This window comes from Seriola lalandi, unplaced genomic scaffold (assembly GCF_002814215.2).
Source record: "Seriola lalandi dorsalis isolate HSWRI2012SDOR001 ecotype SW California unplaced genomic scaffold, Sedor1 jcf7180002054548, whole genome shotgun sequence".
NCBI classification, from domain to species: domain Eukaryota; kingdom Metazoa; phylum Chordata; class Actinopteri; order Carangiformes; family Carangidae; genus Seriola; species Seriola lalandi.
In genome coordinates this window covers 593811-620313 of record NW_019525101.1, presented here as the reverse complement: position 1 = coordinate 620313, position 26503 = coordinate 593811, and the positions used below count along the sequence as shown (strand labels likewise).

Below are 26503 nucleotides of genomic sequence, written 5' to 3'. Positions count from 1 at the left end.
AATGCATTTCTGTTTGAGCTAGTGATGCCGTTATAGTTATATACTGCCATCTTCTGGTTACTTTAGGTACAGGCCTGACATCTGACCTCAAGGGAAAGATCTGTGCTGTCTGACAAAATAGCAGTCTGTATGTATATAAGCTCTGTGACCAGTGTTGAAATAACGTTTATAAGACAAAATGAAATGAACACAGAGTTTAGTGAATTTAAGTTTAATAGTTCTCAATAATAAAAACAAATACACAATGTTTTCAAACTTGGCTTACAGGTCCACATATATTTTTTCTACGACACAAAATCATTCATTTTTTTGTAAAAGTGTAAAAATATCTTCAACACAATAAAAAGCCTTCATCTCTCATTAAGTTAAATTATGTTTCAATTTGTCAGGTCATAAAATAGAGGCTGACTGTAATTGTGAAAGATGCAACTGTTCTTTTATACAATGGTCAGTTTCCTCCCTCTGGTGTAATTGTAGCATGATGAACATGATTTGAAATAAAATGTGAGATGAAATGAAAAACTATAAGCCACATAAAAGTGCAATCTATCCACTACATTAACCATAAATTCAGCCATAGTAGTGTGTTCAAAATGAAGTGGGAGGACTGAGACAATGAGATGGATAATAAGTGGGATGAGGAAACTCACACAAAGTTTTTGTAAAACATTTTTTGCAACAATAGTATGAATTGATGAACATCATTTTTTGGTCATAGCAGCCTCTGAAAAAATGCAAACACTGTGAGCTCCAACTTTTTTCTCTGCTGTTGTTACTGATAATATAAACCGTGCAAAACAATTTCTCGGAACACAAACAATCATGCAGAAAAGGGAAGATACATTGTGGTCACACAGCTGCCGTTTTCATGTTACTGCTACAATTAAAAAAAACAAGATTTTTCTAAATGAAGGCAGGTGTGAGGATCTTAAATAAAGATGTTCAGGGCAAGAGACTGTCTGTTCACAAACTATTCTAAAGAAATGAAAACATAGCTTCAAGAGTGATGACTGATTCACTCTAAGGGTTCCAATTTCTCTGATTCAGACCAAAATGAAGCTGATGAGCTGCGGTGGCAGCCACATTCTGTACATCATAGAAAGGAAACGAAGAACAATAGCACTCTTAAAACAAGAGTATGAGGGTGATAGCTTTCCCATACAAAATGCTGACTAAGCACTGAAGTGCCATAATCCCTTACTAACGTCATATATACAGTTGTAATAAAAAAGAAAAACACAGATGACATGAGAATATAAAAAAAAAAGAATAAAAAGAAATAAAATACTCACTCAATACATCATACACACACTTACTTCATGCAAAACTAGTCATTTTGGAAAGCTACTGGTTACCAGTCACACACACCCAAGAGAAGGACAGTGATGTGTTTTAAAGACGCTAACAGATGATGGATACTGGGAGGGAGGAGCTGGTGGTGGTGGTGGTGGGTGTTAATATTAGGACTACTGGGTACAAGGAGCTGATGATAGAAGCCAAAACCTCCACCACAGCAGCCCTGCCCTGGGCCTCTCCTCCGCCCTGTGCACCAAAAATACCAGCTGCAGGATCACAGAGTAGCATTAATCCTTAAAAGCGTCTCCCATGCACACACCCATGACCTCCCACCTCCCTCTCATCTCCCTGCCCCAGAGTCAGAAGATGCTCCTGCTCTCAGCTCACCAAATGTCACTAAAGTGCTCTCTCTACTACAATGTTAAGCGCTTCTTTGAGGTCAGCCAAGGAAAACAAACAACATATAAATGAACGTCTGCATAGTATCATAGTATCAAACTACAAAATTCTCAGGCCTCCACCAAAAAATATCACAAATGTCTGCTTAGAAAACACAAATGATAAGACAACAATGGTAACTTGTGAACTTACGTCCAACAAGTGTATCAAGTTTGATTGAGAGGTGTGTGTGTCTGTGTGTGTGTGTGTGTGTGTGTGTGTGTGTGTGTGAGAGAGACATTTGGGGTGTGAGACATTTGCACAGCTGTCAAGGCAGGAGACACTCAAATGGGAGAGACAGCTGTCTTACCTTATGTGTGTATGTGTGCGTGTGCATGTGTGTGTGTATGTGTGTGTGTAAGAATGTGAGACAAGGAGAGAGAGGCAAAGAGTCCATCCATCTGTGTGTGGTGTGAAGCTGGCTCCGTCTTCAGCTCAGTACTTCGGTACTTTGGTATAGTCCTCCTGGACGACGCTCTTGCACAGACACATGGAGAGAATCATCCCGAGGAGCTGGAGGAAATGGAGTTGTCACCTTAGTTATCAGAGTTGAAATTTACCAGTGGAGCTTTCACTCAAAAAATATGTGTCAAAGCCAAAGAATTAAATCACACATACAATGTATCTTTACTGCATCACAACCAATTAATCATATGATTGTTTTCTCAACTAATTGCCTGAAGATAATAAACACACAATTTCCTATGACCCACAGTGATGTTCATTTTTAATTTTGGAAATAGGAACAAAAGAGTATTTAACATTTTTGCTTGAAAAACTAATAACTATTACTAGCTATTAACTATAAAATAAAATAGGTGCCCGTTATTTTTCCATTGCTCGACTAATTTAATCAACTAATAGTAAAATCAAGCTCTAGTTCAAAGAGTTATTGGCTGCTGCAACCTCTCCTCCTCTCCATACAGGCAATGAAGTGATCCCACTCTAACATGACTCCACTGTAAAAGATCGGGGATGAAAATCCACACTCCTCGTTCTGTGTAAAAAGGCATTTCAAAGGTCAGCCGGACCAACTTTGGAAGACACCCATTTGTTTTGGTCAAAGGAATAGTTTGGCATTTAGGGAAATTAGCTTATTTGCTTTTGTGCCAAGAGTTAAATGATATCAATCTCATGTCTTTCCATTAAATACTGTATGAAGCTGGAGCCAGGAGATTAGCATAAAGACTGGAATCTGCCTACATTTATCTCTAAAGCTCACTAATTAACACATTACAGTGTTTCCCACAGAATTAGATTCTATTTATGGCATTAGATGGGGGCACTTTATTAAATTAATTAATAGATAATGCTGTGTATATGGTGGGGAACAGGAAATATTTTAATTGCCAAGTATTTTGTGACAAATAAATAACTGAACAATACATATGGTTCCATTGTTCCATGTTATGTGAAAGAAATAACAATGTGAGGGTTGTTCCAGGCCTTCTTTGATCACAAAACCATGACAATGGCCATCTTTGAACCTCTCTCGCAGAGGACCGACGTTTTGGAGCCATGACCAAAGATATCACCATGTTTCTTTCACATTGGTCATCTTTCATCTGGGGCAGCCCAAAATCACATAGTGTATTCTCGCCTATAGACTAGTGTGAGGGATGGATAAATACTGTACCTCCACAACTGCCACACCGACACACATTCCCAGAATAACCCCACAGTTGTCCAGGAGCCATTTCTCCACACTGGTCATACAGCCCTGAAGGAGAGAACAAGAGAGGGAGAAGGAGAGACAGAATGAGGCTGAGAAAGACATGGAAGGAGGGGGGACGGGGGCGGCGAGCCAGCATGCAGTGGAGAGATGAATGACTACGTGATCCCAGCCGGACATGAACAGAGCCTTTTCAAAACACGACTGTTGGCTTTGGACTGAGTCAGTGACGGGAAGAATAACATGGCTTAGCTGAGCTGAGGAAAACAGTAGAGAGAGAGAGTAAAGTTCCTGAAACATGCAGACCAAACAACAGAACAGTAGAGCTTTCCTGGTATTTGAACGAATCACAAAGCACAAACGACACGCCTCAGCTGTCTGAATTAACTGTGCTGATTAAGTGCAACCACAGTGCCACACTGAGCTGGCACCAGGAGTTACACAACATGAGTCTAACTGACTTATGTAATGAGTAAAGGTGTGAGGTCTATGAGGACAATGCAGGCACGTTGTAGCATTGTTCACCCAGCTGCAGGAACACCAAGTAAGACTGACTGTGGTCTGGACCTAAAGATAAAATGTTTCCATTTATAAAGACATTATTGAGGCTGGGTACGATTTATTACAGAAGACAGTTCAAATTGTGTCATGTCACATGTCAAGATGGTGCTGCGGCAAATATAACTACGTAAATTTACTGTATTTAAGTACAATTTTGAGGTATTTATACTTTACTGGAGTAGCTCGACTTTATCAACTTTATACTTAAACTCCACTACATTTCATAGGGAAATGTTGTACTTTTAATTTCAAATCTATTTTACAGCTATTATTATATTCCAATGATATATACATATATGATAAGTATAATACTCCGAATGGTGCCATTTAGCATACTAAGTACTTACTTTAAGTATATTTTTGAACTTTTACCTAGTAGGATGTCAGTGCAGCTCTTTTACTTGTGATAAAGTATTTTTATACTGTGGCACTGCAACATTTATGCAAGTATAAGATCCCTTTACTTCTTTCACCACTGCAAGGTAAATATAAAAGTATGACACAGACGGGGTGAATGTTTTAGCACTGACTGTCCTATGTAGCAAACCCTTTCAACAATATGCCAATTAAATGAAGTGGAAAGAGATTTAAATACATTAAAATGCATGTCATGTTTGCTTTTGCAATATCACTTATAGATATTGTGAATGAAAGCAAAAACAGTTAAACTAAGTGATATCCAACATGTCTGCTTAGTGAATGAATCTTGACTGATCAATTAAAATTACAACACTGACAGCTGAGTAAAAAGCTGCACTGAAGGAAAAAAGTCCCTTCTCAGGAAAAAGTAGTTTGTTCAGCACAATGAGGCAGACTGCAGGCGGCAGTTTCATACGGTGTCTGAATGAGTGAGTGACCAGGAAAAATATGAGGCAAAGCTAGAAGCTTTTTACAACCAATCACAGAATTATGCTACTCCACAACTAATATATATTCACACATACTGGTTGGCCTTGATGCTGAGACAGAAATGAGAGTGGACCAACTGGATAAACAGCCATTGACTTCATCAGTAAGAAACAGTATGACAGATTTCAGAAGTGCTATGTACCGATTCATAGACAGGTAGATCTGTGGACATGTGCTCACACAGGCCTACTTCCTGGATGTCCGTGCCAGACAGGCTCTCATTGCGACAGGAACATGGGTAGAGATTCTTGGAGCTGTTCTTGATTGAAAGGTTCTCAGACCAGTTTCCTGGACCAGTCCATCCACAGCACTTCATCTGGTGATTCGAAAGAGAGGCAGGATGTGAAAAAAGGACACAGTGGAGGTAGTGAAAAAAATGCTCAAAACTTTATCAGAGTGAGGAGCAATCTGACTGTGGCTTATTTGCTATAATCTGATTAGTTTAGTTCGCCCAAAGTACACCAAATTCTCTAAAAACCTCTGCTGCCAGACCAAAATGATGGAAGTGAATAGAATTTTGTTAATGCTCCTCTGCTCTTCAAAAGTCAAAAGGTTTTATAGGGACTAATTCTATGAAACTGTTCATTGTAAGCTTTGTGGGGTATGCAAAGTGACAAGTAGCTGTTGAGCTACTTAAAAGTCAATTTCCAATGCATACCATAAATAGAATCCAACATCAACACTAATTCAAGTGTTAAACACTAATTCTTTATTTAAAATGAGCTACATATAGTTTGCAACCTTATATATATATATATAGTGGTGGGGGTAATCATACACTAACACTCTAGAGTAATGGGAGGTTTTCCTGTTCTTCCCCTGCAGACACGGTGTGGATGCAGCATTACAAAGAAAAGAACATGCAACGAGCATCGCAGGGTTAAGAGTTGAATTCACACCAGAGACACCCATTCTAAAAATATGTGCCCTCATGTTACCGTAAGAGTCACTTTAGATAAACCAGATACATCCAAACTGCTGCTTTTCATGTATTCACAGGTGTATTAATGGTACCAGCAATGCTAACTATAACTTTATTAAAACAGAGTTGTTCAATGGATTTAGTTTATTCATTTTAATGTTCAGCATTGTGTAACCAGCTTAAAAGAATGGGTATTCAAATTGTCGATTACATTAGACTTCTGTGTGTGTCTTGTAAAAACCAGGTTAAAAGAGTCAACTCACCGTCCTCTGAATGAAGTCCCATGTGTGCTCTGTGGTCCTGTTCTGGCCAGTGTAGTTGATTATCATGCCTTTTATGATGTTGGACATCTCATATTTCAACTAGAAATGAGATGACAATATATCATTAACAATGCAAATTTTAAGCGTCACACCAAAACTGATCACTTGATTTAGTTGATAAAAATACTATAGATAACTATACATACACAGTATGTGTGTGCTTGTTAGTATATAAGCCATAAAACAAGTCAAGCTTTTCAACATAGAAATCAATCATGGTGCATGGCAGACAGACAGCGTTGAAGAAAACAAAACAAACACACCAACACTAAATCTTTTTCTAAAATTTACGAGCAACATCTGAACTTAATGTTTCTTAGGGCAACACCTCGGGTGGTATTGCCCTGTGAAGTCCCATGCTGGGCTGAAGAATCGCAAAAATACAGCTTAGCAGGCGCATGACTGTGTTTATGCGTGCAAGACCACAGAATAGTGGTAGCAATGCAGCTTCAGAGCTCTACTGAAGATGAGTGAGAGCCTCACCCTATTCTGGGAAAGGGCACCACCCTGCCCTGTGGTGAGCCTTAAACACAGGGAGCACGTCTAAGGCTGCAGACTTACACATCTTCTCAGAGATACACACAAACACATGTACACACATACATACATGCTGGAAGCTTAACAGCTGAGGGGGCAACATCAGCCTCCACCTATCATGAGTCCTACATAGGTGAGGTTTACCAAGGGAAAGGCTTTTTATGTGCTGGGAGGGACGGGCCATGTTCAGAGTATGGAACTGGTTCTGGAGGTTTGTGTGTTCAAACACAACACTCCCTTCACACACAGTGCAAACACACAAGGCCGGCTCTATGATTAAAGTCTGGATCTAGTACTGGTATGATCACCAGTTTGATACTTAAGTATGATAGTCAACCCATTTATGGTGTATTTGGTAAAATTGTGTTGAGTGACATGTCAAAGATGTCCAAAAACTTCACAGAGGTAAACACACACATAACATGTGATATTTGGATGTATTCTGTAGCATTGGATGATTTTTTTTACATCCACCTGCATCTGACTGTAAAGCTTTTTTAAATATTTATAACATTTTGTTACATGTTTTATTGGTATTGTTTTAACTGCATCACTTGTGAAATATCAAGTGGCACACAAGTAACTTGGCAGGGTCCTGCGCAAAAGTGTCCTCTAGGAATATGTGTTAGTATTGTAGTGTCAGTACATGTCATGTTGTTGCTGTCATGTTAATTTCTCCGAAACATCAACTGTGCACAAGTTCAGAAAAACAGAAGTTCAGAATTTTGTTTTAAAGATAATCCAGCAGGTTTTTAAATTGTTTATTTAGCTTAACCTCAACCCATAAAGGAACACTTCTTCTTCTTTCCATTTTTGAGACACATGGTTTTCACTGAGCAGTGTGACTTTTTGTGACCTGTCTGACTTGTTTTTCTAATTTGTCCTTTCCTGAGTATTAGTGACTTAAATTTCCCCTTGGGCTTATTTATCTATCAAAGGCTTATTACATTTTAGTTTACTTTTACTTTTTCAAAACAGACTGACACTCATCTCAGAGCAAAGGCTGAAACATATTTAATCAACCCTAATGACTTGGTGATCCTACCTGTAGGGGGTACTATATAATCAAAGACTTCAGTAGAACGTGGTTTCCATCCCTGGAGTGATAACTAACTGTTCTAGATGGGGCAGTGTTAGGCATACCAATTTAATATGTATGTTAATATATGACCGCAGCATTAGGATCACACATTCACTATATATGTGTTTGCCCTCTCTTCCTCCAAACCAAAACGCAAAGAACACCCAGAGGAGAAAATGAGATGATAATGGAAACTTGTAGTGAAAGAGCCTGCTTGCTATTTCCTCTGTAGTTGTCAGACATTTTACCCAGTCCACCTGCTTCATCTTACTTTCTACCAGCATCCAACATCTCATCAAAAAAAAAAAACCGATATCCTGTTACTTTCCATTCGTCGAGCGATCAAACTGTTTCATCACAGGATGCAGGGGGCTTACTAACAGGTTTAGCTACGCCCTAAAGCAGCCAGACACAGTGTGAAGAGGGGTGTCATAAGTACCAGTGGGAGGAAGAGTGGTGGGAGGGAGAGAAGTGTCAAAGAAGGTCAAATTAGGAGAGAGAAGAAAAGGGAAGACTAGGTCAAAACCTAGTATATGGCTGGACTCCGTTCTACGTAGTGTCAGCTGGTTTCAGCCCTTTATTTGTTTGCTTCTGTCTTACTCTTTCTGCTCACATACACAGTATTTTAATACAGTTGAATTTCCAGTAAAGATGTTCTCATTAACATGTTTTACTGTTTTTGCTGTCAGACAACAGAACAAGTATGATATAGTGACTGACACACAGACCAGTAAGACTACATTTTAACTTTCAAGCCATTTCCAAGCTGCTGCTCTACACTACTACAATCCTCATTTAATAACTGCAAATCTCCAAACACATAAGTTAAAGACAAAGACTGTGCTGTGATTTCAGCTATATTTACTTATCAGTGCTTCCTAGATAAGTTTGTTGCCGTTTGATGTGTTTGTTCTGTATCTGGAGAAGTACAATAGTTATTTCTTTGACCAAACTACTCCTCGTCCAGCTCGTCCATCTTGCTGTTATCAGCGGCCATGGTTCCATCTATATGTCTTTTCGAGGGTCCCAATGCAATAGCCTGTGATCTGTCTACAGCAGGGCTATAATGCAATGGCAAAAGGTGAAGCGAACCTGGGGTGCTTTGTGTTCATAATGCACAAATTAAGCAAATCGCAATGAGTACTTTAAGCGAACCGAATTGAGACCACCTCTTGAGGTGGTCATACCACATTTGAAGTGAACCGAACCGAGACCATTCACTTCAAATGCGCTATGTTGGCAATATTGCAAGCTGTAAATGACCCCCTATAAGAAACTGTTTTCATTTTGAAAGAGCAACGGCCATGTGGTATTCGGCTGACCAGTGGCACAAATATGATCACTCAGTCAGTCAGTCAAGGACATTTAGGATCATAGGGCTGGCCCCACTGTTGCAGTCCAGCCAAAAACTAAGAGGACTAAAAAATGCTGTAGAAACTAAGTGACAAATTATAAAGAAGTGAAATTAAGAAAGAAGTGAACAGAAAAAGGTAGATTCATAAAGTACACTCATGTTTACCGGCTCTCTTTGGAAGTAAATGAGGACTCCAGCGGTGACCTGGGCGATGAGGATGAGCAGGAGACATGTGAAGTACTGTGGGGGATATAACAACTTTAATAATCCAAACACTTAAACACTTACAACACTGCATGAAATCAATAATCTCCTATTACAAATTATGGGAAATTAAGTAAGGAATTCTTGAAAAAGCTATAATCAATATTTTCTTATTGAATATATCAAATGACAATGTGAAAACGTATGAACATAGTGGAGCATTTAGCAGTGAAAGAGCTAGATATTTTCCCCTGATTAGTTGGTAGAGACCAAAAGCAGAGCTGAAGCGTGAATACTGGACTTACATTCCAGGTTGCCATAAACAATTCAACTGCAAATCAAATGATAATATTACTCTGTAACTGCCAGATGTGTGAAAACAAACAACCTTTTGTTAACTAGTGCACCACATCAACTTGGTGGTTAGGTGGTAAAAGGTGCTGACAATTTGTTTCTGCTGCCCCTGAGTGGCCAAAAAAATCTGTTACTGTAGGTTTAAAAATCCCCACTTTAAATAGCAAAAAAGCAGAAGAAAGAAATTTGAGATAACTTATGTTGTGAATTAGCGCTATACAAATAAAAATTGACTTGACTTGAAATTGACTAATCTACTCTTACAGATACATACATCTTAAACACAATCTCTAACACCTTCAGCAATAATAATGTAAGCCATTAAAGATCCTTCCACAGCCTTATGTATGGCCTCCCTGACTGTAAAGGTGGTGTGTGTGTGTGTGTGTGTGTGTGTGTGTGTGTGTGTGTTGGTGTGTGTGTGTGTTGGTGTGTATGTGTGTGTGTGTGTGTGATGGGGGGTCTACTGCCAGCTGGTCACTGTCACTGGAAGAAGTAGGTCACGGCAGTTCTTCAGTTAACTCCTAGCAGGTTTAACACTGTAGAGGTCATGCACCCATCCCCACTCTTGTTGTACCCCCAACATCTCACCCGCTTTATCCCTGTCACCCCCCTTCCTCTTAGTAAATCCACACATGCTGTGAACACACACAGAAACAGAAATGCTGAAGGGCTTTACTGTCAGCAAGAATCTATCAGGTGTTCTTAGTCAAGCTTAACATTTTGAGCAGGTGCATATAGCTGAATGTGTCACGCAAAACAATAAATGTGGGTTTCGTATGTTTTAATTGTAGGACAATATTTATTTTTATGTCTTTATTATAGACTCAATTGTAGAGACATGAGGCTGAGGTTGAAATTTAGGTTTTATTTTCTCCGTCATTTAACACAGCATTGAGTTTCCTGTGTGGTCATCAATGAAGTGTGGCCTGTGAGTTTCTGATGCAAATTTTTTTTTTTTAACTTGAGGGTATTAACCTTATGCTTGCCTCTTAAGAGAATGTAACCAAGCTGTAGCATGTTAGCATTAGAGCTCAAAGTGAATGTGATTCCTCACCAGACCCAGCAGACAACGGATTTCGTAGATGGCCCCTATGCAGCCGAAGAAGCCCATGGCCATTGACAGTGAACCCACTCCGATGAGGATGTATGAAGCCACTTTCACTGTGTCTGATGATTCCTCTGGAAAAAACATAAAAAATATAAACTCAAAAATATATAATTTAAAATATATATAAATATAATATATATGAATAAAAATAAAACACAGGGGAGTTCAACATACACAGAACCTCTGAAACATTTTTGGTCATTGCAAACTGCTACAGTTTTATAGCAAGAGTTTATAGTTAAATTCAGTTCTTCAGTTAGACTCAGCAAAGTATTTTTTAAAACAAAATACCATGACAATTTAGCACACATAATACAGTAACCCACACAATTTTTAATGATGAAATAAAAGTAACAGGGTCAATCTATGATCTATACTCATGTTTCTGCTTTAACCACAGTGTGTGCTTGAAAACAAATGCAGCACAGAGGAAGGTTTTGTTCACATGCAAAATCATTTTGATACAGATAGCAACAGCGAGCCAAAAATGCTTCACAGAACAAACCGTTTACTCCTCTGAATTCAGAGTATTCTTGTGCTTTTCTCCCACAAAAAAATATTTTAATAGGACACCAGAGAGAGTTGGAGCAAGACAAGACAATGTGTGGCAAGATTAATTTAGTTCCCTCTTTGGTATGTAGAGCGGGAGAGATCCAGGAGGAGGGGCTGGCACTGAAATGGAAGATTGGAAGGTTGGAGAGGAGATAAACTGGAGCCATTATGTGGCTGTGTTATCTGGGCTGGAGGAGCTCCAGAGAGTCAGAGCTCGGTCTGCAGATGAAGCCAGAATCTGAGTGTTGTGAAATGGCTTCAGCTCCTAAAGATTCCTAGGCCAAGCAAACCAGCAAGAGCTACCAGATAACTCATTTAGTGAAGAAGCCGACTAACACAGCACCTCCTTTACTGCTGCTCTTTGAATATAATGCAATGTTGCTTTTTGGCTTGTTCACTATTTATTCCTAATTCCCTTGCCATATCATCTGCTGATGCTTCATGCAGCAATCATCACATGCAATATACACCCTGGCAGATGCACAATGAAAATTAATTATCCAATAGACTATAAAACAAGGTGTCTTTCTATGCCCAACTCTACTGTGTAAAACTTAATGACTGTATATTATCACAGGATGCAGACTGTGTCATTATCCCAAAGATAAATAAGCAATCCATAGGGCGGCAGAGCACTTTCCTACCATGCCCCAGTTCTTTGGAATAAACTACTATGCTTGTTTAGAGATGCAAACTCTGATAACATTTTTCAAGACCAAAATCCTACTTCTTTTTCACTGTCATTCATCAATATATGCGAAACAGTTCCCATGCGTTTCATTATTTGTTACTTATAAGAACTTATTGCTGTATAACAGCTAAATATATTTGACTTGTTATTCTAAATGAAATTTTTTTAAGATGAATTTTTGGTATTTTCACCATCAATGGACTGTTAACAGTATAGAGACAGACAAAGAAGGCACACCCCATTCTACATGTAATCTTGATTGAAACGATTAGTCAATTAATCAATCAACAAAAAATTAATCTGCAACTTTGTTCATTATTGTTTCAGCCATTTTTAAGCAAAACGTCCAGCTTCTCCAATGTGAGGATTTTCTGAGTTTCATATCATTGTAACATAAATATCTTTCAGTTTTGGAATGTTGGTTGAGCAAAACAAGATATTTGAAGTCATAACATAGGATCTTGAGAAATTATAACTGACATTTTTTACTCTTTTTTGACATTTTGTAAACCAAGAGATTAATTCTCTAATCAGGAAAATAAGATGCAGGTTTACTGATGAAGAAAATAATTGTTAGTTGTAGCCCTAATGCAATGACAAACCTATTTTATGTATATTATATTTTGTACATAAACGTAGTTTACTGAAACACCTAGTGTACTGATGCACAAATATATCATTACATGCATGTACATGGCTGACTCTACATGACTTACCAGAGCTGTGGTGGTTTGAGAATAACTGGAAGCTAAAAGTACTTAGGTCAACATATGCAGAGTGTTTATGTGGCTACAGGGTATTATTTAAAGGGAGGCAGACAAGCATATTGTATGTTCTATATCCAGCACTCTGTGGAAGCCTGTTATTACTTACACACACACACACACACGCACATGCACACACACACACACACACACACACACACACACACACACACACACACACACACAGACACACAACAAGTGTCTGCAAAAAACATCATAGCACATTGCACAAATATCGATGACTGTTAAGAGTCAAGAAATTGAGCGAAAACTTTGAAGTACGCTGAACATGTTCAGTGTTGCCAAACCAAAGCAAACCAAACTTTTGCAAGAGACTGCTATGGCTTCAATTGGTGGAAAAGAAGATCAATATCTATGTGACAGTGACACAAACATTTCAATACTGAACTCACACTGCATGATACGTGTTAATTGTTCTTTCTGCTCGATACAATGGTTTTTTATCACAGTTGTTAATCTTAATGTTTGGTGAAAAGATAAGAACTACTTCACTGCACTAAATCAATGAAACAAAAATTTACTTAGCTATAATGAACCATCAACATAATTTCCTCCATGCAGATCATAAGCCAGTTTTCTATGATTATTAACTGTGGTAACTAAAATTGAGATAGATGTTTGTGTGTGGTTTCCCTGCAACCCAATGAACACTTGTTCCAGTAAAAACATACACCCTGAAATTAGCAAGAACGTCATGCAAGGCTAATGCAACCTCAAAACAATTCTCTGCTGCGACCACACTTTCATCTGAGCAATTTTCTAATATTCTTGGCATGCTATGGTCAGAAATGTTACACATCAGTTCTTGGGATTAACTATTTCCTCTAACATCATGTAGCAGCTAACAGTAAAACATAATCAGCAGGACTTTTACATTTCAGCTAGTTTCTATCCTACACTCTTAAAATTAAAGTCTTTTGAAACTCAAAAAATGTTTTCCTCTCAGGGACACTCCCAGGTGTGTTAAAGTTGCAAAGCAACAGATACTTTACTTGACATGTTTCCAGCTGTAAAGGCAACATCTGTGTTCTTCTGTGGTGATATTAAAACATACAATTCTCCTGAAGTCAGCATGTGGTTGCCTGGTTACTGTGCTGTTCTGTCATGTACTATGGCATGTTTCCATGTAGGGCTCTGCTAGATTTTCTAAAATAGTTCCTCGGGTGGTTTCCATAGAACTTTCCATTTAAAGACAGAATTATGGTGCTTCCAGAAAGCTGCTGAGGGTGGAGAGAGGACTGTTGTCAGTAAACATAACCAGAGACAAATACTCAGTTTGTATACAGCTGGAGAAAAGTCACAGCTGACATTATGTACAGATCAACTCTGTTCTGAATTTCTAGAGTTTGAGAGGTATAAAGAAAAATAATTTTCCACCACCTCTTTCCTCTGTTCATGACTATGGAAAGTTTCTGAATTAATCTGCAGCATACTTCCAAACTGTGCTTTGGCACACTCTCTGGCTCATAGACCTTTCCAAGGCTGACTTTTGTTTAAACATTGGGCAAGCTGTGTTTTGGCACAGTGGCAAGTGCCAGCAAGATAAACTCAAGACATCATATCACTATCAACAGCACTGCAGTGATATAGAGGGGTATACATTTAGAGGAAGATGGCCTTTTAACCGAAAAAGTAGGGGGCCTAAAACCAAAACATTCCCTCAAGTTCTCCTGCTTGAAGTCACTGGAGCAGCTGCAGAGGCCTCTATTAATATCACTCATAAAGAATGGAAACTGAAAACACAGAGATCCTGTTTATAGTCAGGCAATGGTACAGCTTCTGAGGGGAACACACAGAGTCAATAAACAGAGTTGTCTGCAGCTTTGGTTTTTGTTCCTTTACAAAGTGGTAAGAGATTTCCAGTGAGGTTAGAAATCCATGGACAGAGGGAGGAGTTGACCCACCCTGGGTACAGGGAATAAAAAGACATGGAGGAGAGAAGGTCATCAAGACCCTCATAGGAAGGGATATCCTCAGGGTATCAGTGAAGCAAGATCTCTGCTATCTCTAGAGGAACAGCTGGATTATCATAACAATAGGACAGGGGCTGGCAGGGATGATGGATACTGTACTGCCTTTATGTTCTGAATGCCTGGCTGGAGATAAGCAAACTCAGCTCAATAATAACCTTGGAGTGATTCCTCCCTTAGCGATGACCTCAAGAGCCAAAATAGGAAGATAGGGCTCACTCGTTTAGGACACAAGGTCAGTTCTCGATGGTCTTCGTCAAAACTCCAGCCTTTCCACAACTCATTAGTCAAAGCAGCACAGATCTCCAGCCTAAATATAGATTTCTTTAGCTCAGCTCGGCCCTCAGAAATGTGGCTCCCTCATCAAAAAAACAAAAACAACTTAGTTATGGACTGGAATCATTTTGTAAATAAATTGTCAGAAAATAGTGAAAACTCTATCCCAGAGCTCAAGACGATGTCTTCAGATTATTTGTTTTTTCTGATCAATAGTCCAAAATATATTACAATAATATATTACAAAACATATTAACTTAGCAATGATGAAACAGCAAAGCAGCAAGTCTTCACATTTAAGAATCTGCAACTAGAGAATGTGCATTGCAACTCAATTCATAATGTTCATCTATAGGAAAGGAGTATCACGGTCTAATTGAAAAAATGCTGAATTTGACTTCCAACAAGTATGAAGTTGCCAGATAATAAGCTGAAAGAATTCTTCTTTATAAACTGTGAGAAAACTTCACTGCTGCTCTCGGCAATGCTCCATCTGGGAAGAATACACTGAAAGCATTTATAACAAGATTTATGGCAACTAAGAGTTTCCGTACTTTATTCCCCGTTCTTTTCAGGCAAGGCTGGAACTGGGTTTCATTATGCTTTCTTTAGTGTCTTCACAGCAGATAACCTAAGTGAGAGACGCCGTCGTCTATGACAAAACTGACAACTTTGCATCTTATAGTATGCCATTTGGAGGCTTGGTGTCTCTCTTACTACACAGTGTCTACAAATAGATTTGTGACAACATCTGTGTGGGTGGGAGATGGTATCTGTGCGCCTCTGCCATCTGGGGAACTGAGAGAACTGGCAACTTCAAAGTGCAACTCTGTGGAAATTGTGGGGGAATAAAGCTGCTAGTTTCCAACATAAGACTAAACTTTGATAATTGAGAGACTGTCACCTCCCCTGACTAACCTACTCCCCTGGATCTCAACAGATGTGTCGGTTTGTGTGTGTCTGTATGTCTACAGGGCAGAGTGGCAGAGGAAGTCGTCAAATTACATCTGAGTCATATTTTTGGTTTGTTGCAAACATCCTTTTGTGGTTCCTTGGGAATGAGTCCTGGGGGATAAAATCCACATAAACTGTGCAGCGTAGGCCAGGGGTTTTAGTATTCAACTAGCACACTCTCCAATCTCTATTTCCACTTCCACTGTGCTCAGTCAGACCAGCTGCGTCAAAAGCACTGAATGTTTGTTGACATGAGTGTTATCACAAAAGGTGTGTGTGAGTGTTACAACACTTACGCAGAACAGCAATGAAGCTCTGGTTATCAAAGAGAACCCACAGTCCAAAGCCCATGATCAATGCTCCAAAGATCTGTGGAGAGGAAATATAGAAGAATCACGGACCAAATCTCATGTGAGAGTAAAACAGAATCTGTGCAGGTATGTCTTAAACAGAGAGCCTCATTTTAGCTTCCTCTGTCTGTCACATCTGGTATTAATCAGATTCTAACTCTTCTCTTACTCACTCTTCTATCTCTTTCTCTCACAGCAGATACAGAGGAAAGAGGATGTGGAATAGATCACTACAGGTACATTTCTCCAGTCTTAAACAGATCAACCTGTTCTCATTTCCACTTTGCTGGATTTTATCACAATTAATATCCAATAGTGTTTAGTGTGAATAAAGGGATCAAGACTATTTGAAATGAGCAGAATCATCATCTCTAAACAGGAACATTTTGTTACCAGTGTCTGAAAGCCTCAGAAAATGATCTGTTTTACCTTCTGTACCCTTGTAATGAGGTGATGAAGTTCCAAAGTATGTAATTAAGAGCACCCTTGTTTGGAAGTTGTGGAGCACTATAGAGGGGGCAAAATCCATAGTTGAGAGACTCTGTTGAATCACCATCTTCCCCCGTTACACCACCCCTCCCCTATCCTACAACAGTAATTAGAGCTCTGGTTAAGAGCTGTTCATTTAAAGGTACTGCTGAGCTCCTGGCAGCCATCATTAGCCTACCACATCCTGGCGTCCCCTAGCCTCCCCTTGTCTAATGTGTCCACGTGGACAAACACTGACACGACACACACATTTCCTCTTAGACACCAGTTGAGCATTCACATCAAAGGACTGCATCAGGTTTATAGCCACAGACTCATTGGAAAGGTCTGGACATCCTCGCAGTTGGTTTTAGGAGTCTGGGGTTTTATCAACCTGGACTTTATGTTGTGGCCAATGTGAGTGAGGAGGAAGCAAACAGAAACCATCTGCTGCTGTTTAGACCTGAATGTGCTGAGGTGACCAGTAAAGTCTTTTTGCTCCAGGCAGAGTCAGAGAAACATTTCCCTATGTATCTCAACTAATCTCTGGTACTATTTGAATGAGGAAACTTATTCAAACTAGAATTACAGCTTCATGGCTGTATGCTTCCACCAACCAGCCAAGTTGCAGGAAATATAGTCACAAATCTCCCATTCCTGAGTTAAAGCGTTGAATAACGGCCAGAAGTGTTTTGCAGAACATTTTGATGATGACAGTGAAGTTGACCTTTGACCATTTGGATATAAAATATATCCCTTCATTATTTTATCCTATTAGACATTTGCGTTAAATTGTGTCATAAGAAGTGCACGAATTCGTGAGTTATGGACAAAAACATGTTGTGTGAGATCCCAGTGACCTTGAACTTTGACCACCAAATCCTAATTGGTTCATCTTTGAGTCCAAGTGAATGTTTGTCGTAAATTTGAAGAAATTCCCTCAAGCCGTTACTGAGATATGACTTTCACAACAATGTGATGGATGGACGGAGGGATGGACGGACAGACAGACAGACAGACGAACGTACGGGCCTACAGACAACCCAAAGACATAATGCTTCATAAAAACCCGAAAGGCATTGAGTGCAGGAAGACCACCAAGCGGTGATGAGAAATGGGATTACTTACAAAGAAGAGGAGGTTGAAGAGAAATAGAAAATACTTGGTGACTGTGATGCATCCTTTCCCCATGGTTGTGCTTCTGGAAGACAGAAGTAAAGAAAATGTATTGGTTAAATTGAACATCAGAAATATTACAGTACAGTCTGGGCATGTAAGATAAAATAAGAAAACAGACACAAGATGGAAAAAGACACAAAACAGAGACAATTAGCCTTGAGATAGACTGGCTTTAATAGCATAGTATATGAGCCAAAGAACAAGGACACAGGGAAATCTGCACAGTTGGGTTCTTGATTAAACACAGCTTTAATCTTCAAAGTAACAACATCGGCCTAATTTGTTTTCAACAGGCACGTTTCTCCAGTCTTAAACAGCCCAACCTGCTCTAATCTCCACTTCTATAAGACAACAACGGGCCAATTGTTGAGAGTATTTGGTTTTATGACAATATTGTATTCCTTTGAAAGCAAGTTTGTTAATCAGTCCTGTTTTATTCTTGACAAACAAGAGGAACCAGCCTAGTCAGACAGATTGGAGGGAAGACCACCATAAAGTGGCTAGTGGTTAAGTCATGATGACTGTTTAGATCCCATGTGGTTAGGCATGCTATTGTAATCACAAGAAAAGGGAAGTTAGGCCGATCTACAACCGTGTTTACTAGCAGCAACAGGCAAGATTCTAAACACACGTTTTACAACTAATCTTATTAAGTATTTCAAGCCAAATACACCAAATATAGCAAATAAGTGTAGCTTATTTATTACCATGTCCATCCATATTTAACAGGTCTAGCTCATCATTGGTCATACGACCACATAACAGACAACACAATAATATAGTGAATCAGACCTGCTGTCACTGTCTGACATTTTAAGTTTGGGCATGTTACAGTTACGTCTGCATTGTTTTACAATCAGTCTACCTCACACTCATATATATATATATATATATATATATATTTCATACCCATATGACTGCATTCAAAGACTTCTCTGTGAGTAACACTTTCCTATGAGAAAACACCTGCAGGCCACGCCAGCACCACACATACAGCACAGTAGGGACACTTTATGAAACTCTCTGGCAACATGGTCCAAAGAAAATATTTACCACAACCAGACCTTTTCCTTCAGGAGAGAACTGAAAATATAACCAGCCATTGTGGTTATTTGAGGAGTCTGAAAATATACTACGAAGACAACTCCCTGTGTGCCAGATGACAAGCTGTTCTCTTCTCTCTGTCTCTTTGAGCATCCAAACTGTAGGTTCTTCCCAAAGCCTATCATATTGTGTACTTAGTTATAAAAATGTTGACTATATTTGAAAGCACAAACTGTGCATTATTTATGACATACAAGAATACTTTTACTTACAGGCTTTCAAAAGTCTCTTATTTTGATAGATCATTGTATAACTACTTTTTCATAATGGTGGATTTAATATTAAACTGAAGACAAGCACATAACACTGACAATGACTGTTGTGTTATGGCAGAGCAAGAGCTGTTATGCAAAGTATTGTTTCATGAAGCAAAATCTCACTTTCAACAATGACTAATATGTTGTATTACACGTAAATGACTTTTGAGTTACCTTGGAAACACAGTCCCATAATTTGCAAATAAAGCATATTTACTTTTCTGACATCTCTGTCACATCTGTCTGCAAGACTTTTATCTTGCTCTTAGTTGATAAGCAGTGCATCTGTCTGTGTATAAAGCCAAGTGAAAAGTGAAGCAGTAATATCACAGTTGCCATCTCTTTTCGATATATACCATCACAACAGGAAATCCACTACAGCCTATTCTAAGTACAAAACAAGGTATTCAAAAAAGAGCAAGCATGTTGTTTACTTGCTAGTTTAACAATTGTGTTACTTTTACTGCATTATTGTAACACATTGGTCCAATTATACAATTACAGCATTGGTAATAAAAAGTTAAACTTTTCTAATCTGACCTTCCCAATTAGTTTCCTGGTTCGGTTGGATAAAGTCAGGATTCACCAAGTAAAACAATTTGAACTGCTTGGACTCATCCCAAGAGCTTTAGTTATTCAACCAAATGCATATATGAAATAAATTAATGTGGTATATCTTTCTGAGCCAACATGCTTGGCTGGGTTTAAGCTTTATGTATAAGACTGTCTGTAGAGTAGGCCTATTAAAGGACAGACTACTACTACTAACCACCTACACTAGGCTATGAAATGTACTCAATATTTGATAACCTAAATACCAACACGCTTTTCATGTTTACAAAACTGAACACAGCACACAGCCCAAACCTCACAGCAGATACCGTTGCAAAGTAGATAATCCTTAAAGGAGATTGTTGGTCTTTATGTCTAGATGGTGAGCAGCAGTACAGATTAAAAAAGGCTTAGTTATGACTACCATTGTTTGTTGTCCGAGCCCTGTCCATGTGAAAACAATTCCTAACAATGCCCCAGAGCTACTTATTATATTTTTCAAACAACAAATTAAATAGGCTATCAGGCCTGCCCAATTTATTCTAAAGCAGCCAACTGACTATATTGAGGTTAGGAGCAAAGCCAACCCAAACCATAAATATGCTCAAATTCCTTTTGCACAACTTCCATGAAAGCTCACACATGGAGCAGATAAACTGTGGGGCTATTTTAAATTGTCATTTCTTCTGAGCCTAACTAGGCAAACCCAATCACACAGGACTCCCTGGAAGTGAATGACAAATCTCTTCCAAAGTGAAAATAAAGACTGGAAAGTGGTATGGAAAGTCAGAGCAGAGCCAAACAGCAGTTCCAAGGAACAGTGCCATTGTAACCTTGTATAAGAGCTACAGCAGTACCAATAATCCTGCTGAAATCAAGAGACAATGTAGCTTATTTGAATGGGGGCAGCTGAAAAAAGGCCAGAGGAGAATTGACCTCATGGTGCAAATACCATATGCAGAAAAAATGACTTGCCATGAGAAAACTGCAATTGAGTCACCTAAACTTTCCAAATCCTGTGACCTCACAGCCATTTTTCCCCTCATAGCCCCCATTTTCCTTCCTGTGGTTTGGCAAAGGTCTGATCACTATCACACAATCTTAGGGGGTTGTACTAAAAGAGGTGCTTAATTTAAATCAGTGCTTGTTTACTGTACAACGAGCCAGTTCAGAAGCATGGGGTACAGAGATGATTATGAAGACAGCAGGAGTGGCAGATGGCAGTGACCGTGTCTGTTATGGACCCAACATGGATCAACTACATCCCTGTTGTACACAAAAAGTCAGGCAATGTGCCAACCTCCATGTATGACCTCCTATCATACATAAATCCATTTACACATCTGTGAGGCCGTCGTGCTGGCATGAACCTGATGCATCATCCCAGTACTAAAGCCCTTAATACCATGCAACAATGTCCTTTATCCCTCTGTATAGACAGGATGTAGCTCATTGTCTACAGTGGTTTTATGGTGACTTAAATGAAAAGGTGAGCATTTTTGTTTGAGTAAGAGGAAACAATTCTACATCATCCGGAAAACGAGTCCATGCTGCTTGGTTAGGAAATAAAGAAATGTCTGAAAGTGCTGCCGATAACGAAGAGGAGGAAGACGATGAGGATGAGGAGTTGATAAAAAAGACCAGTGCAACTTCCATTGTATGGACACGGTTCAAATTTTAAAGTCAGACAACGACAATGTCAGATGACAGTGGTTGCGAGGTGTGGTAATACAAGCAATCTTTTCTATCACCTCAAATCAAAACATATTCTGAAATATGAGGAAAGTAAAATAATGCGTCCTCCAAAAACGTCAAGTGAAAAAAACTGGCTGCATGCAGTCGCCATATCAGTGCTACCCCTGTATATTGACATTATAAGAAAAAATAAATATACTTTGATATGTAAAGTTACTGTCCATGATTAATGACTGTCCAAATTATACAGTGCTATAAATTTTAGGCCATACCGCCCAGTCCTTTCAAGCGAGAGAACGAGAGCTGGTAGTAATGATAATTTTTATTATCCAATTATTGTTTACGTCTATAAAGTTTTTCACTGTCATGCAACATCTGTAGTCTAAACAATGCTTAATCAGTTGATATGATTCAAGTAATTCTGTGAGATGAAGAGGATTTCCCATTTAGCATCTATGGGACTGTCATACCATATCACATAAAGTGGTGAAATCCCCTTCTGGTGTTCAGTTCCAGGTAACTTCCCACCATCTAGTGGAAATGATTACGCATCTATGACAACAAGACTAAACAGAACACAAGTTACCAGAAGCAACCAGATGGTTTATATTTCTATTTATAGTCAAACCAGCTTAAACCAAGCACCAAAGTATTTATTGTATAATATAAAACAGACAGAAAAAGACGGGCTTTGGTGAAAGGATGAAAACATCGCCTCACAGCAAGAGGTAAAATCCTCTTTGGCTGTTTAAAAAACCTGTTTCTGTCTCAACCAGCATCAAAAGTGATACAAATACCATTAACATCTCAAAGCCAAATTGAGGCACCGTCTATAACCAACAGTATGGGGATTCATTCAGTGACAGCCTGAGGGTACAGTGTGCTACACAGCATCAAACAGCTCACACACAGTTCTCTACTGTGGCTTTTCAAAAGACATCATGTGGGTGACACTTTGTCACAAAGTGGTATACTGTAGTTTGTGAATGACAAACAGCCGCCAAGTACATGGCCAGCTGAACACCAATGGTGACCAAGTGGAACATTTTGACTAACCCAAAAGAAAACTTTTACAAATTTACAGCATACCTATTCAAATTCTGATGCTGAGAATTTTGATGAATCTACTAATAATGTCTTCAAGTACAAAGAAATGGGGTATGAGAACAGAAAGTACCTGAGGGTTACTTCTGTTTGTAAACCACAATTGTGCTTTAAAGATTACACCTTAATGCAAGAGGGCTGCAAAAGCACTGTGGTAGCTGGATGTTGCCTAGAATGTGTGTGGCTTACGTGGCTTCTCTTCTGTTTCGCCACATAAATACATTGTTACAGCTCACCATAGCAATGTAGCAAAGCTGTCAAAAATAAGATTGTGTCCCATAGAAACCTTTCTGACGGCCTTGTTGTAAAATAATAGTGCAGGGAACTATAAGATATCTGTTTATAACCAGGACTATTGCTAAAGAACATAACAATAGAGTTGCACATATAGTATTGTTTTGTAGCAAAACATCAAACCTCGTCCAAAAGAGGGGGTTTGATGTTGTTTAAGCATACAATACACTTTATCAAAGCGGATGGCTCCATCACTCAAAAAGTTTCTGTGGAGGCTAAAATACACTTTAAGTTGAGACATTGAACCCTGTGATGAGGACAGTGTTCCTGATACAAGTGAGCTAACATTTCTAATAATAATAAGTTAAATAATGACATTTCACTTTTCTCCATATTCTGAACCCATGAAAGTTAAGCTAATCCTGGAGGTTTTTCATTTTCAGGATCACTCCTCTCATCTTTATATTGAAGTCTGTTCTAAAACAATAGTCAGGTTCCCATATGAACACTGAGTTTTTGGCTTATTCATCCTGTTCCTACTGTCCATTAAAATATGTCAGATGTCAATGTCAGTGATGTGGGACAAAATCCACACAGTCCCCGTTTTGTGCTAAATTTTAAAGTTGATCTTAAGTTACTATGAAGCTTAGTCTATCTTTCAAAGTTAAATTCTTTATAAATTCCCTATGTGTTTCCCCACTGAACTACAATGAAAGTACTGTAACAAAGAGAATTTCATAGCAAAATGGCTGTAACTTTGGAAGATACCCACTTGATCTGAATAATTTGGACAGAGCCTTTTATTAGCTTCAGATACACTTTAGATTAGTTTTTTAGTAGATTTTGTTCCCCATCACTTAGATTAAAAGCGCTCTATGAAGGGATCTATTAATGGCCAGTATGGACATGGGGAATGATTACAGTATGAACAACTTCTGTCAGTGATCAGCTGGGCACCTGACTATTGATTTAAGACAATTGTGAACCTATGTTGTAACAGATAACAGCATGCAACGTCACAAAAAGTGAAGAAAATTTCTTATATTACATTATTATTAGGTCTTTACAGTTAACACTGACAACGTGAGAAACCTATACGAAGGTGACATTATATCAATTTCGCTTATCTGACGGGTGTTAACACTTTTTCTAAAGTTATGTAGACACAATCAGTTCGGTTATCATTATCATTTCGAAGACTTTACCAACCGTTAAAAAACGTTAACTAGCTGACGTTAGTTACATTAACGTCAACTGTTAGCTGGCGTCTCTTCACCCTACACAGCTGACTTACCTAACTGCTGTAGCATGAAGGCAGTACATTTTCGGTTAGTTTGGTAAGATAAGTAATCATTAATTGTTGTTCTTGGGGCTAGACAGAGTTTTCTGAAGGCAAAGGACATGGCGGCTAACCTACAACAACTTTACACAGTACTGTTTCACTTATACTAGCTAGTTACAAACGTGCAAATATGATTAAAACTTACTTGGACTTCTTCTCCAAAGGTGGTAACAGTTGGCTGAGGGGTAGACCGTCTTCTGCCCTGTCTGTGGTGTGACTAAACTGTGTCCGCTGTTGGGAAACGAAGTGTGAGCATGTCTGAGTCTTGTGTGTGTGTGTGTGTGTGTGTGTGTGTGTGTGTGTGTGTGTGTGTGTGTGTGGGAAAGTGTTCACACCCCCACCATGCGGCAGGGATGGTGAGCTGCTTTTTTTTAACCCTCTCCTGTCCTGCCAAGTCCAACAAGCGTAGAGAAGGTGGTAAAACTACATTTAGTCAAGTACTCTACGTGTACTCTGTTGCTGTACTATACTGTATTTCCCTCTAGTGCCTCATTGTACTTGTATATCATTACATATCAAAAAGAAATACTGTACTTTCCACTCCACTACCATTATATGACACCTTTAGTTACTAGTTCATTTACAACAGTCAATACGTATAGCAGAAATTTTTGATCGCTTAAGTGATTCATTGAGTAATGGACAATTATTTGATGGTTCCAGTTTCTTAAATGTGAGGTTGTGCAGCGTTTCGTTATAATTATTTTTAAGAATTCTGAGGTTTGGACAAGCATTGTAAAGGCATCACGTTGGGCTCTGAGTAACTGTGAAGGGCATTTCTCTCTATTTTCAGAATCTTTGCAAACAATCGATTGATTCATTGAGAAATTAATCAGGAGAGAAATAGTGAAAGTAATCACTAGTTGCAGTCCTATAGTTAACCCTAGCTCCAACCCTAGGGTTAGGAAGGTAAGGGACTTTTTAAATGTTCTTAACATTCACAATCTCCAAGTGCTCCTCGTAGAACTCTCTAGAGTGCTGCGTTTTAACCCCAACCCATTTTTCTGATTATACATAGTTTTACTTAGGCACCACTTTCAATGCATGACTTGTCCTTTGGGCCCTGCACTAATGGAACAGTATTTATTTACTGTGTAGTATTAGTACTTGTACTTAAGTAAATGACCTGAATACTCCCTCCAGCACTACACACAGGTGTATTTCCATGTGATAACATATAATTACTTCCTCCTCTGTTTCCTTTGTCATCACTAAAAATCAGACATTTTGATGTGAAAAATAATCATCATACAGTGAGCTATTTCTAACAGGCATGGCTTTGTATCTCTTCAGTGCAGTATAGTGTAATTGTTGATTCCATCACAGGCACACTATCAGTCCTAGTAGTACTATAGAAACATTATTAACAGCCTGTGGAAGTCAAATGTTGGCATACTATCATGCATACTATCTCCTGATTATAGTTTATTTTTATTTTTTTTTTATCTTATGATCACATTAACAGTTTGGGTTATGGTTAGATTATCCAAAGTTTTTTGTGATCATGAGAAAAAATGTTTGCCTGTCTAGTCTACTGAAAAATAATACAAATCAGACCAGAACTGGTTTTATTCTCTTGTATGTTGATCATAAAAAGGTGCTGGTTAAACTTGACAAGATGTTTTACTCTGCCTTTTAAATGATCCTTTGTGAGCCACTCAAAAATACTGTTTACCACCATGCCCTAAGAAATAAACCAGGACTCAATATATTAAGTGGAAAGTATGGGGAGAATGCATACACACAGAGACACATGGGAGCTTTTTGCCTATAAACAACCTCAACCACACATACATTTCCTGTGCCTCACAATCCCCCTTTTCACCGTTTGCCCAGTGTGTGTGTGTGTGTGTGTGTGTGTGTGAGGAAAAGTTAAGCTAGAATATGTGGTAGGCTACACTTGGTACATTCATTTAAATTCCCTGAAAATATCTTAGTGTAGACCTGAAGATGATCATGTTGTGACATGTTCAACACCTACCAAACAGAAAACACTAAACAAAGGGTGAGATTACACAACTGCCCTTTAGTTTCTTTGCTGAGACATGTCAGAACAAAGTTGTAGATTTTATTTTGTTGATGCATTTTGTTGTATTTAACAGGACATTTTGCTGAAAGCTCTCCACTTTCAAGGTTACTACAGGTAAGCTGAGGGGATTCTATTAAAGACTGCTCTAGGCTGTCGGCTATCAAATCAATGCGTGTATAAAATGAAAGCCTCCCTCTTG

The 26503-nt window shown here is 38.7% G+C and overlaps 1 protein-coding gene across 1 annotated transcript; it reads right to left on the bottom strand.

Annotated features, from left to right (window-relative positions):
- Window positions 1-195: 195 nt before the first annotated feature.
- On the bottom strand, window positions 196-24562 carry cd82b (CD82 molecule b). Its single transcript, XM_023415315.2, has 9 exons — window positions 24421-24562; window positions 17937-18009; window positions 16287-16359; window positions 10709-10833; window positions 9259-9333; window positions 6062-6160; window positions 5019-5192; window positions 3371-3454; window positions 196-2247 (listed from the first exon to the last, which is right to left on the bottom strand). Exons 2-9 carry the CDS (start codon window positions 17997-17999, stop codon window positions 2170-2172), a joined length of 771 nt encoding a protein of 256 aa, XP_023271083.1. The 5' UTR covers window positions 18000-18009; window positions 24421-24562; the 3' UTR covers window positions 196-2169.
- Window positions 24563-26503: the final 1941 nt, after the last annotated feature.